The 12,156-nt window shown below is 38.1% G+C and overlaps 1 protein-coding gene across 3 annotated transcripts in view; it reads left to right on the plus strand.

Moving 5' to 3' along the window:
* lrp4 (low density lipoprotein receptor-related protein 4) overlaps window positions 1-12,156 on the plus strand; it is a 111,812-nt gene that overhangs the window by 43,873 nt on the left and 55,783 nt on the right. For all 3 annotated transcript variants that reach the window (XM_017304055.2, XM_017304054.2, XM_008405945.3), the window contains exon 2: window positions 3,725-3,871. In XM_017304055.2, coding sequence (XP_017159544.1) covers window positions 3,725-3,871 — 147 coding nt within the window. The remainder of the gene's footprint in view (window positions 1-3,724; window positions 3,872-12,156) is intronic.

Below are 12,156 nucleotides of genomic sequence, written 5' to 3' on the forward strand. Positions count from 1 at the left end.
TATTTCGATAGTTTGTTGCTAGACCTGCATTTACAGCACAAAGTGACCTCCTGTGTCTACGAAAAAAGCCTCGCTTGTGATCTGTTATCTTTGTGATGCATCAGAGGCTTGTCACGCTGGCGCTCTCCAAAGGCGCTGGGCTGCCGGGTCTGGCTGCTGCAGAGTCTGTGTGTCTGCAGCCTTGCGTAACAATCTATTGCGTGCTGATAATCTTCCCTTTGCTTTCTCAGTAGTTGTTTTTTTTTTTTTTTTTTTTTTTAGTTATCGTTAATAAAGATAAAGGTATGTCTGTCTGGTTTAGGAAACTATAAATGTATGCCCAAACTGTCTGTTTTTGCTTCCTGTGTTAATTTTCTTCTCCCATTATCGGTCGTGGCAGATAATATTCTGGTCCTTTTAGAATTTTTTGATTTCTAATTGTATTACTTGTAATTATTTCTAATAAAGTCTCAAGACCGAACCATGATGTCACAGTTTCTGACAATTTGCCACTTTTCTTTTCTTTTGCAACTTCAATTTTTTTCTATTTTCCACAAAACGGCGAGAATGTGAGCAGAACGTTCTGGTTCAGCTGCAGCTGTCTGATTGACCTTTTCGGCAGACACTGTTGCAGTAATCAGTTTGACTAAAGATAAACGCATGGATGAGTTCCTCAAGACCTTCTTTGGGACGTTAGTCCTTTAAACCTGGAAATGTTGGTCAGGTGATAGAAGGCCGACTTTGAAATTGTATTTATGTGTTTCTGAAGCACTGTGGGTCTTCCACAACCTGCTTTTATGTGGATGTCATTGAACATTTGATGATTTGATTTAGAAGTTCTATCGGCTGTCCTTTAAATTCTGACATTGTGATAAAAAAATTGGATTGAATCACCTCTGATTTTCTCTGATGCTGTTGTGCTTGTGACTCGTCTGTTAGTTTTGTTGGTTGTTTTATTTTTTTTTACTTTTAAGAATCATTAACTCTACCTCCCACTATAGCTGTGGGGAAAACCAGTGCTTCATCCTTCAATTTTCTCTGTTGAAAGTGTTTAGAGTTTTCCCTCTGGCAGGTGGCATCCTGTAATATCGCCACAATGATTCCATACCGCTTTAGAATAATTAATGTACGTTTTTTGCACGGTGTGGTTGGTGGCTTCCTGCTGGGCTCCGTAGGTTTCTTTGGTTCTGGTCAGACCTAGTGACCTCTGCTTTTTAAAGCATGTCTGACAAATGCAAGTCATGTGATGTGGCTTCATGTTGACAAGACTTCTGCTCCATCTCACAGACTCTAATTTAGCGCTATGAAACCCACACGCACTTAGCTCAACGTTACAAATTGAGCAGAGCTTACTACTCTACGGTCTAAGCTAAACAGGCTGTGCTGACAAATGCCAAAAACTTGTTGGAGACGTTAGTGCTGTCTCTTAGTCCTCTGTTGTCTCTCACGAGGTAAACGCCACGGCCCGAGGGTCGGAGACTTGAGGAATTACAGACTGTGCTAGAAAATTAGAAAGACAAGTTTAAAGACAGGAAGACTCCGATGACGCCATCCCCGTTTCACTCCCATTAGTGGGGAACTCTGGAAACAAGGGGACGGGAAGAGGGGGGGAGTGGAGAAAAGAAGGGAGGCAACTTAGGGGGTGGGGGGCAAATGTGAAGAAAGGATGGTGGAAAGAGGAGAAAGAGACGGAGAGAGGGAAATGAATAGAAAGAGGCCATTAATTTAGTGCTGTGGGAGGGATCTGAAGCTTACTGAGCTCTCCCTGCCAGGCCCTCCTGGGTTGACTGATGCCTTTGTGAAGAGGCCAGGAACCACACACGCACACACACACACACACAGACACACACACACACACACACACACACACACACATGCTCCAAGAACTTTGGGTTGTGGCCGGCCAGTTTCAGCTAAACTGACACTCAAACACACACAGATGGCCATTAATGGACTTCAAAGTGAGAGCAAAACGGGGAAACTTTTATTTGTTCCATCTCATGGTCTAGCATTGCTGTGATGTGTGTGATCATGTGGTGTTTTTTTTTTTGTTGTTGTTGTTTTTGTTGCTGTGGCTAAGTGTTGGAGAACCATCGGTGTGCATTTGGCTTTTTTATCATTTCGGGGGAAGCTGTTCAATTTCTGCACATACAAAACTGGTATACCATAGGATGTTTATTGCTTATTACACAATTGCTGTTTTTTTTATAGATTTGCTGCACATGGAAATGGCGCATACGCTGAATTTGACAGATTTTTCAGGATTTTTCACTCTTTACTTTTGACAAATACAGTTCTATTGACAAACTATACATAAAATCTCAAGCATTAAAAATGAAAATACATCTAAAACTAGATTACCTAAAAGCAGAATCCTCCTGATGTTGCACACTAGAAAGAACTTTTAGGTTTTACGCTTTGTTTTACTCATTGATCATTTATATTCATTGATCATTTATTGGCCATGTCAGTGACTTGCAGTCTGATTTAGTTTATAAATTTGCAACACTCAAAGCTCATTAATAATTGTCACTTATGTCACTGTAAGCCATCCGTTTTGTCCTACATTTCTGTTTTTGTTTTGCAATGATTAAGCTTAAGATGGGGAAAAAAGTCTGTAAATCACCAAGTGCTGCTTTTCATCTTGTCTCAGAAGGCACATCATCTGGAAAAGCATCTGCAGCATCCACATGTATTGTCACACTGTTTATGTCACAGTGCTGACAGTTAATTCATGTGGTGTCTGTCAGTTATTTTTTTCTGCAGTGTTGCGTAGCAGATCAGTGGAAGGTGCCTTCTGCTTCAGTGTTGTTGTTGGGCAATGCTTCTAAAAGTTTGTATCGGCAACTTGAGAACATCCTTATCTTCAAAATAAGAGTTTCATCAGACTGTCAAGTGTGAAGCATCACTTTCTAAACTTAAGAAAGTGAAAAACAGGAGCATAAAAACAGGAGCGTCCACCTGTTTTTATGATGATGTCACATCCTGACTGTGATTGGATAGTTGGGATTCAATCACAGTTGGACAGTCCGTTGTGGGACAGACTGACAAATATTGTTTTTTTAATATTGCAAGATCTCTCATTACATCTCTAATTCAAATAAAACCAAACTCTTTTCTTTTACACTTACGTTGAAGACTTAAGTGTTAACATTTAATGCTTACGTTTATTACTTATGGTGCGGCTCCCTGAAAAACAACACACTCTAAAGACACTTCTTTACCAACATAAATCTAATTTTATGCTAGATCAGAAAAGAAAAAAAATTCTATATTTGATCATTTCTTTATGACGAATAAATTAATTAAGGCAAGAAATTGTTGCTCATCTGTCCATTTACCAGATAAGGTCTTGCACCTTTGGAGAAATATAAATGTTTTTTGCTAGAAAGCATCAATTCATAAAAACATCTGTGATTTTCTTCAGAAATTTCTAACTGCAGATGTCATAAATCAGGATGTTATGAACCTCTGCAGAGTTATTAAATTGTTTACTGCTTCAGATAAAAACATGTCGTATGGGGAGAGGAGGGTAAAAATCAATTTTTACAATATTATTGAGATTTACTGCCATCTTGTAACTTTAAACATCTTTGACGTCTGATGCTTTCTGCAACTCCTTTGTTTCACTCATTATGGTTTGTAGAACAGAGTCAAACTGTTTAGAAATTATGACTAAAGCAAACGATTCGTATCTCCTGTTCATGTCGCATGAACTGTAACCTTTATTTCTGGTCTTTTGCAGGTATTCAGGGCAGTGCTGACTGTTCGTGCGGGAGGAACCACTTCACGTGTGCGGTCAGCGCGTTCGGGGAGTGTACCTGCATTCCGGCCCAGTGGCAGTGTGACGGAGACAATGATTGCGGAGACCACAGCGACGAGGACGGATGCAGTGAGTTTTTGCTTGTGGTCCAACTTTCTCTTCTAAATGGGTTCAACTTAAGTCTTAAGTCTTGGCGTACGCCTAATTTCCTCTTTCCTCTCTTTCTCATGTCTGCTTTTTCGCTCTGTGCGCTTTATTTCGGGGAGTGTCATTTATGTCCTGTATGAACATCTGCTGCCATGAGACCATGTCCAACTGGCTAAATGTTACATTACTGTGTAAAATACATGTTCATAACACTTGGAATGTCTTGGCCAACAATTATTGCTCTCCAAACAGTCCTTTATGATGTGAATATTGCACACAATAATCTTACAATGATGATGTATTTGCAATATTCTGGGCTCTCTCTCTCTCTCTCTCTCTTGCAGCCCTTGCTGCAGCACCCTAAGCATAAAATATCAAAAGTAGGATGAGATGATTATATATTGGACTGAAATGCAACAAAAATCTGATTAATTGGTGTTGGCTAGTTTTATTGTGTTAAAATGAATTCTGTATTTATTTTGATCATCGTTAGAACAGAACGTACAGGACGTTTTGACAAAGTATTGGACAGATACTTCATAGATGGATCAGTTTGTCCTGTTTGTTTTTTGGCAGATCAGTTGATTAGTGGCACATTCCCAGTGTAATTTTGTCAGAAACAAACAGATGAAACTAATATTTCCAGATAATTTTACTGGTAGGAATGTTGTACATCACAAATCTGGAACTAGTTGTCACAGTTGTGGGTTCTAGGTGCTAAATTGAAGCTTCCTTTCTTGTATTGCTTCTGCTTACACTAAACCCAGATCATGATTTTAGTCCAGCTGTTAAAAACGCAAAAACTCTAGCTCAAAATTTTTTTTTTTTTGTAACAAATGCTTTGAATATCTGCATATTAAAGTGCATGTGGAAGATTTTGTCGAAATAAATCTGATGATCAAAGCTTTTTATATTATTGTTTGGTACCAGGCAAATTTTGATCACTATGCAAATAAACAATAAAATGGAAATTATAGGAACCCCAGTTCTGTTTTTAATGCTAAATTTACTTGAGATATTTGGTATAATTTTAAATTAAATGTGAAATATTTACGACGCGACCTGCGTTTTTCTTTGGAACATTATGTACTGGGCCTTTGAGCAAGGCATTAAACTACCTCAAGACTGCCTAGACTTGGCTGTTCTTGGCAACGTTTTAAATTTGCTGTGCATATGAAAATGTGCTCAGTCGTTTTTTTACATAGTATATTAAAAAAACATTAACAAAAATATGGAAATTGACCTGATATTGATCCAATCTTTCCCCAGTAAAACACTGACTGGTTTGGAAGGTACGATTTCTAAGGGAGATTGTGGATGCACAAAACGCACACAAAACAAATGCTTGAGTGACTTCTGGCACCAGATAAATTTTGGCTGGAGGGGAGTCTTGGCAGCGGAGGCAGACGGGAGTATTTTCTTGCAGAGCATGTCAGTTTGTCAAGTGGAGGAGATCTCCGGTGCTCTTCTTTTGCTCTTCTGTGTATCGATGGGAAACGTCGATGCGAGGGCCTTTTTTGTTCTCGTCGCTGCTCGCTCTTTGAGCAGATGGGTAGATGCTGCCCTTTTTTGTTGGGCACTTCCTCGACCTCTCAGAAGTTTGCAGATCAGTATTCTCTCTCCATCACTCTTCTTCTGTCATATTAAGCTTGTTAGGATTTAGCAGAGGGAATGCTAAGTGTTATTGATCTCAGGCCAGTTGAATGTTTAGTGAGTCCGATTGCCACGTATTGATTTGCAGTGCGTTACTTATTTAAAGAGACACATGGAAGCAGCTGACAGATATCGGGGCATCTACCTAGACCTTCCTAATCCATTAGTACTGTAAGATCGATTCCCTGCTTTATCGCTCCGTGGTCGGACGATCACTCGCTTGGACGACTCCAGTCAATCTTGTAACAGCAGCCCTCATGTCGAAGGCATTCATTCTGTTTCTCAGTAATGCTGTTTGATCACAGCAGTATACCCATCAGAATTTATTACATTCATTGTTACAATTGTAAAACTGAAAAGAAAAAAAAAATCTTCAGCAAGTTATGCTTGCCAACAAACAATTGAAGAAATTAGTGATAACTCCTTCGAGTCCAAGCTATATATAAACATTTTTTTCCATGAACAAAATCTTGAGCTCGTTTAGCCTGGGACCATTAGTAGTTTCCATTTTAATGCTCAATTTACTCAGTAAAACTATTAAACATTCTTCTTTTATTGGCTTTCAGGTGTTCTTTTTTTCTTGTTAAGTAGATTGTGAGTATTGGAGGTTTCTTGGCTTTGAACGCAACATTTGTTAAGGATTAATTTGAAGTGAATGAAGTGATTTGAAGTCTGTTTTACTCCAAACTTGGGGAACTGAGGATAGAAAAAGAAATGAGATAGAACCTTCAAAAGACCAAAACTTTGACATGCCAACAAACAACAAAGACAAAAGTGGAAACAATAATTTTATAAATTTTCTATGAAATAGCTTCATGCTCCAGAATGGAAATATTTCAAATAAATAGATCTAAACAAACACACCTAAGCATGTTTTAGGTATGGAATTAAATTTTTTGTGGACGGTATAAACAAGAAAATACAATTTCCGACTAAAATCTTTGAATTCATGAATAACATTTTAACTGAGCTTGTGTATATTTGCAGATTTTAAAAAAAAGGTTAAATTAATTTCCTTTTGCATTCTGAAAATGAAAGAAATTGCTTGTGCGGTTCACTGCGAAAACATCGCAGAGCACAGAAAAGTGAGTATTTTTGAGGAAACGGCTTCTATCACACTGATTGAGTTAACCGAGTCCAATCGTAAAAGTGAAGAGTTAAATTTTATGGTTTTCAGGAAGGTTCTGTAAAAACATGGAAGAATTGAATTTTCAGAGGTGCAGCTTCAGTTCAGAGGATGGAGAGTGATTCTCCTCAAGGCTGATCGGTAAAGTTGTGTGACCGTGAGAATATCCAATCACAATGAACACACACAGGGAAGCACAGAGGGCCGTGTCTTTTCTGCTGAATTGAGGCAGTGTAGTGTGTGGCATCCAGACTTTTTTTGAACTTTAATATGTTTATCATTTATACCAATTTACCAATTTCCAGACAGAGTACAACTGTCTTGAAACAGAGAGCAGGAATGCGTGTGTTTGTGTGTGTGTGTGGAAGTGGGGAGGATGGGAGCAAAGGCTGACCGTCTTTATGAAGCGATCTAATTACAATGTGGAAATCATGTGGAAATAGTGCAGTTTAAAGATGTGGTTTGTGTGTGTGTGTGTTTGTGTTTGTGTTCTACCAGATAAAATTTCATAGCTGTAGAGAGACCGAAGATGGATTGGAAAAAAAGGGTGATGAGGGACTACGAGGACTATTTAAAAATCTTCATCATGTTGTGTGTGTGCGCGCGCGCGTGTGTGTGTGCAAATGTACTTTAAGTATAGTGATCTGGAACAGTGATCATTAGCATACTCCATCTCTCTCAGAGCTCCTGGTGGGTGAGGAGGAAATGGACTTTACAGCCATGTGTTCTCCCCGTAAACCTCCTGTACCGTCGGCCCTGTTTGTACTGGACCACACTGGCTGCAGAGAGCTTTGCTTGATGGCCATAAATTTACCCTTTCAGGCAGACGATTTAAACTTAAGGGTCCATACCGATGTGTTTCCAGGGTGTGCATCTTGGCTGCAATCCTTTTATTGTTGTATAAAGGAGGAAAAGAAAACAATTTTTTTTAGCTTTAAATTCTTGCTGACCTTTAGTATTATGGAGGAAATGTGTTAGCTCTGGGTTATACTGTTTGCGACACTTTGACAGTATTGCAGTTAAAATAATTATTTACGGTTGACTTAAACTAAATACAAAATTATATTTTTTTCTATTTCAACTTGAGCAAAATCCAAATAAACATGAAGTATGTTAGTTGGTAGATCAGTGGTGTTTGAATGGAGCCATAAGTTAACCAATGATGGCCGATTATGTTGCTTCTGAAGCTGGTTTGTTGAAGTTAGAGAATTAAAATCAAAACATCTCTGTTGAACTTTCTTCTATTCTCCATCATGGGAAGATGTATTGTTTCCAGACTTCATTTCTTATTCATCTCAAACACAAAGACAGTCACAATGTTTAAACAATAACTTTATTCTTTCTGTTTTATATTTAATGTGCATCATTTCATCTTTCAATTACCACATCTCAACTAGATTTTTTTTTGTTTTTTGCAATGAACTCTCATATAAACATGTTAAGATATTTTTAGTTGACTTTGCAGCTTTTTTGGCATCTAGACGTCCTGAGATCAGAGTTTCAAACTGGATCTGTGTGAGGTTTTAAACTGCAATTCACAGCTTTTTTTAAGTCTTGAAAACTTGAAGATATCAAAATGACCTGTGCTTTACAATACTTCAGTCCAGAATTGAATAATCTCAGTGTTACAGATTTAAGATGGAGAAGATTGAAGTTTGCTTTTAAATAGGTGGATATACTGTGTATAAAAGTGTGAGGTATCTCTGTATTTCAGTGAAATTTTTCATCTAATTTTGTAAAATCTATGGTACCCACCATAGTGCCATTAAAAATACATTTGATCTGAAAGATGTGTGCCTGAACACTGTAGACCGTCTGAAACCCCGTCAGACTTTTTGTGTTTACTTTCTCAGCTTGTTCCAACAATCCAGAGTTCGCTTTGGTATTTAGGGATATAAAGATCAACCAAGATAAACAAATTGAAAAACTATGAAATGTGAGCACCTCATTAAACATTCCGGTTTCTGAAATGATTCACATATTTATAACAACACAAAGTTAATCGAAGTGTTTGGATTTCTTCGCCTCCCTAGTCAAAACTCTTGTAACTGGGCTGCACACCTGAAGGACAAGAGACTAATTAGTTTTGATTAAATTTATTGAAGACATAACTCATGCAGTTCATCAAAAATTTAAGGCCTTGCCATCTTTACATTATATTTTTTTTCTACAAATACAGCTGGATGGCATACAGGAGGGCCTTTTTATATTTGACGGCTGGCCAAGCACATGAGCTTTGCTTTGCTTTGAAGCTTTTCTTAATTAGAGGAGGACATGTTTATGTTCTTGGCAGTATGCACCACATCCATAAACCTCCATAAGGAGAATGAAGACTGCATGCTGCTTGCGTGTGTCTGGTTATCTTATGAAATCATGGTGAGGCCTGTGAGGCGCGGGGAAGTGGAATGAGAGTGATGAAGGACAGAACGTTGTCTGGTTCATGTAATGGTTAGTGCTCTCAGCTAAATGTTTCACCACTGTCCTTATTCTGTTCTTGCTCAAACTGTTGTTTTGGGTTGAAGGAGGACTTATGGGAGCATGGGCTTGGATAAGATCAGATGAATTCTTCATCTTTTTATCTCGCTGTCCTGTATTCAGAAGACATAGTGAGGAATCTTGGTTTGAATCGGCACTTATTTGGATTTAGACTGTCAGCTCTTTGGCCTGTACATCTGCGTGGACGGAAGACAGGACTGCAGAAGTGTGATCAGCTGCTTACCTCACACCAGAAAGCCGTAAACATTGCCTCTCTTGCTGGAAGGGTGAAGTTTGTTGCTGTAACCTCCCCAAGGATTGATTAGTATTGGTTGGTAATGCTGCTCCTTTTATTTAACCAAGACTGGTGCTAAAGACAGTTCTGTAACAGAACTGGAATGATTTTCTACAGCCATAGAAGCTAGTGCAGTACGCCACGTCAAACGCCTCATCCGGTAAAGGATTGCTGTATTCTGAGTATGTGGAAGGCAACTCCATAAATCACAAATGTCTTTCTCACCATCCCTGCAAACAGATTTCTCTTATCATCTTTTTTTTTGCTGCTTTAAACAACATTTTGTGTTTGTGAAAGCTTCACTATCTTGTCCAGCTAATCTCTGAATACCATAAGCAGTACAAATGAGGGAGAACTGAGCATTTACAGCAGGATAAGTCAAATACCTGATGATATTGAAATATAAACAATGGTTTGGAACAAAGTTGGGAATGAATTCAGTAGAAAACACTGTAAGCCAGGATTATTTCTTCACATTGACCAAATCAAATTCCATCCTGTTAAGGGAATGTGAGTTTATATCACTTCAATAATAATCTGGCTTTTTTTAAAGTTCAAGGTGTGTCTCTTTATAAGACACACACTTCTACACTGCTGTCCTGTTTCTGTTTAACTGTCACTTTGTTGGAGGGAGCCATTGACTGATAAAGTCCTGCAGATCATTTTATGGTGTCTTATTAAAGGTGAGAGACACTTTGTGTCTAATCATGTCTCTCTACTTAACAAGGCAATTTAAGAACCTATTGCAAAATCTCAGCTATGATCAGATCTTCTGTTTAACTCTGTGTCTCAGAAAAGCTGCTAAAACTGCAGCTATAAATAACTCTGTATGTTTTCTTTAATATCCCAGAACCACTGCTTCAGTGTTCTGTGTTTCTGTTTTTACGTCTCTGGTCCATCTTTTCAAACAGTCAGTCCAGTAGGTGGTGATTCAATCTGGGCTCGGTTCCGAGTCATTCCCATTGCCACCACATGCTTGCTCAAATTGAGGGGTTACTGTGACATTAGTGACTAAATGTAACTTTTTATCAACTGGCTTTGTAAACTAATTTAGCATTTTTTGCACTTTATAACAATGAGGATCAAATTGGAATGTATATAATTAATGAGTATTTCTGAACTGACCTCGATATACTGTATAAATTGGATGTTTTTTCTAGAACGGTTTCTTGAGGTGACATTTGTTGTGAATTGGCTCCATTCAAATAAACTGAATAGAATAAACTTGAGCAGATCTAAAGTGAAAATTACAGGATTTTATGAACATGAAATTCATGTCATTTTGGTAAAATGCTGTTCTTAAACTCTCAACCCCTTCATATTAAGAGTATTTCTTTTTTGCAGGTCTTTATAAGAGTTGGTGCTGCAATAGAGCCAACTCTTAGACTACAGAGTTTTTCTGGGGTTCTGGTGTTTGTGAAGAAGGAAATGGTGCGTGGATCAAACAAGCACCGGCAGCAGTTTATCACACAACATCTTTTTTTTTGGTAGGAAAAACTCCCGTGGTCTGATGATCTGTCCCAGAGGGGCTTAGCAACATCCTGGGCCCGGTTCATACGTTTTTCATGTCAGGATCTTTTGGTGTAAGCCCAGACTTGCTGCATGTTTGCAACATTCTGCAGGTCAGATGTTGCAGCACCGACTCTGTTGGATATAATTTTGGTTGCATCTGCTTCCAGTGCAGTCAGAAATAGCTTCTGGGGCAAAATGGGTGTACTCATATCCCCATAGTGATGCATTTTAAGTTGGTGCAATTAATCTATCCAGACAGATGTAAAAAAAAAAAAAAAAAAAAAAACTGGTGAGAGCAACAGATACAGATAAGGCACTTTATTTGCTGATGTTTCACCTTCTCTTTCCTTGCAGCACATCCATCAGTTCATCCTTTTATTTATTTTACTGTGCTTTTCAATTTCTGAAACATAAGGATCTTTTTTTATAACAATTATTTTAATAGTTGGTGAATTTGCTTATTCTGATCATTAATAGATTAATTGGTTAAAAAATGCGAATAAGTTGAAGCTAAAACTATGTCACTTTATGAGTTTTGGTTAAAACATATTTACAGACAAAAGTGCTCTTTGTCTTAAATGCAATAATTTTTGTACAGTTTTTAGCCTTATTACTTCTATGAATGTCTTTTTTGTTTTTTTTCCACCAAATGGCCTTTTTTGAGTTTGTATACTCGAATTAACATTGAATCATTTACTTGCTTTGTTGAAGATGATTTTAAATAAAAGTCAGATTAATCACGATTAATCTGATTAATTATTTCCGCCACTTGTATACTTAATGTGTGTGTCCATTTCTACATTGGGTAGGATAATTTAATCAGGGATGACCTCAGATGCTTTCTGCCCAGCAGGACTTGAACTGGGTGGAAATGAGATGAAACGGAAGAGGAAACTCTCCGTCTTCTGTGATTTTTAAAAGCACCATGTGAGGTTTGGTTTTCTGTCGGCTCACAGACGTCCGTGAGCTTTGGGAAATGAGTGTGTATTGAAGTCAGATAAACAGCTCTCAGGTAAACGGGGATATTTTCTGCCGTTGTGAGTACTCTGCTGAGATGCACCTCTGGACTTCAGTGAGGTGAAAGCAGGACTTGTTGGGTGTAACACAGGAATGATAGAAACCTGTTTGAAATGCTGACTTACTTTGGTTTGGACATGGTAACTGCAAACGTTCTGAAAGCTCACAAATTTTCACCACTTAGCTGTG

Source organism: Poecilia reticulata, chromosome 3 (assembly GCF_904066995.2).
Source record: "Poecilia reticulata chromosome 3, P_reticulata-male-v2, whole genome shotgun sequence".
Lineage (NCBI taxonomy): Eukaryota > Metazoa > Chordata > Actinopteri > Cyprinodontiformes > Poeciliidae > Poecilia > Poecilia reticulata.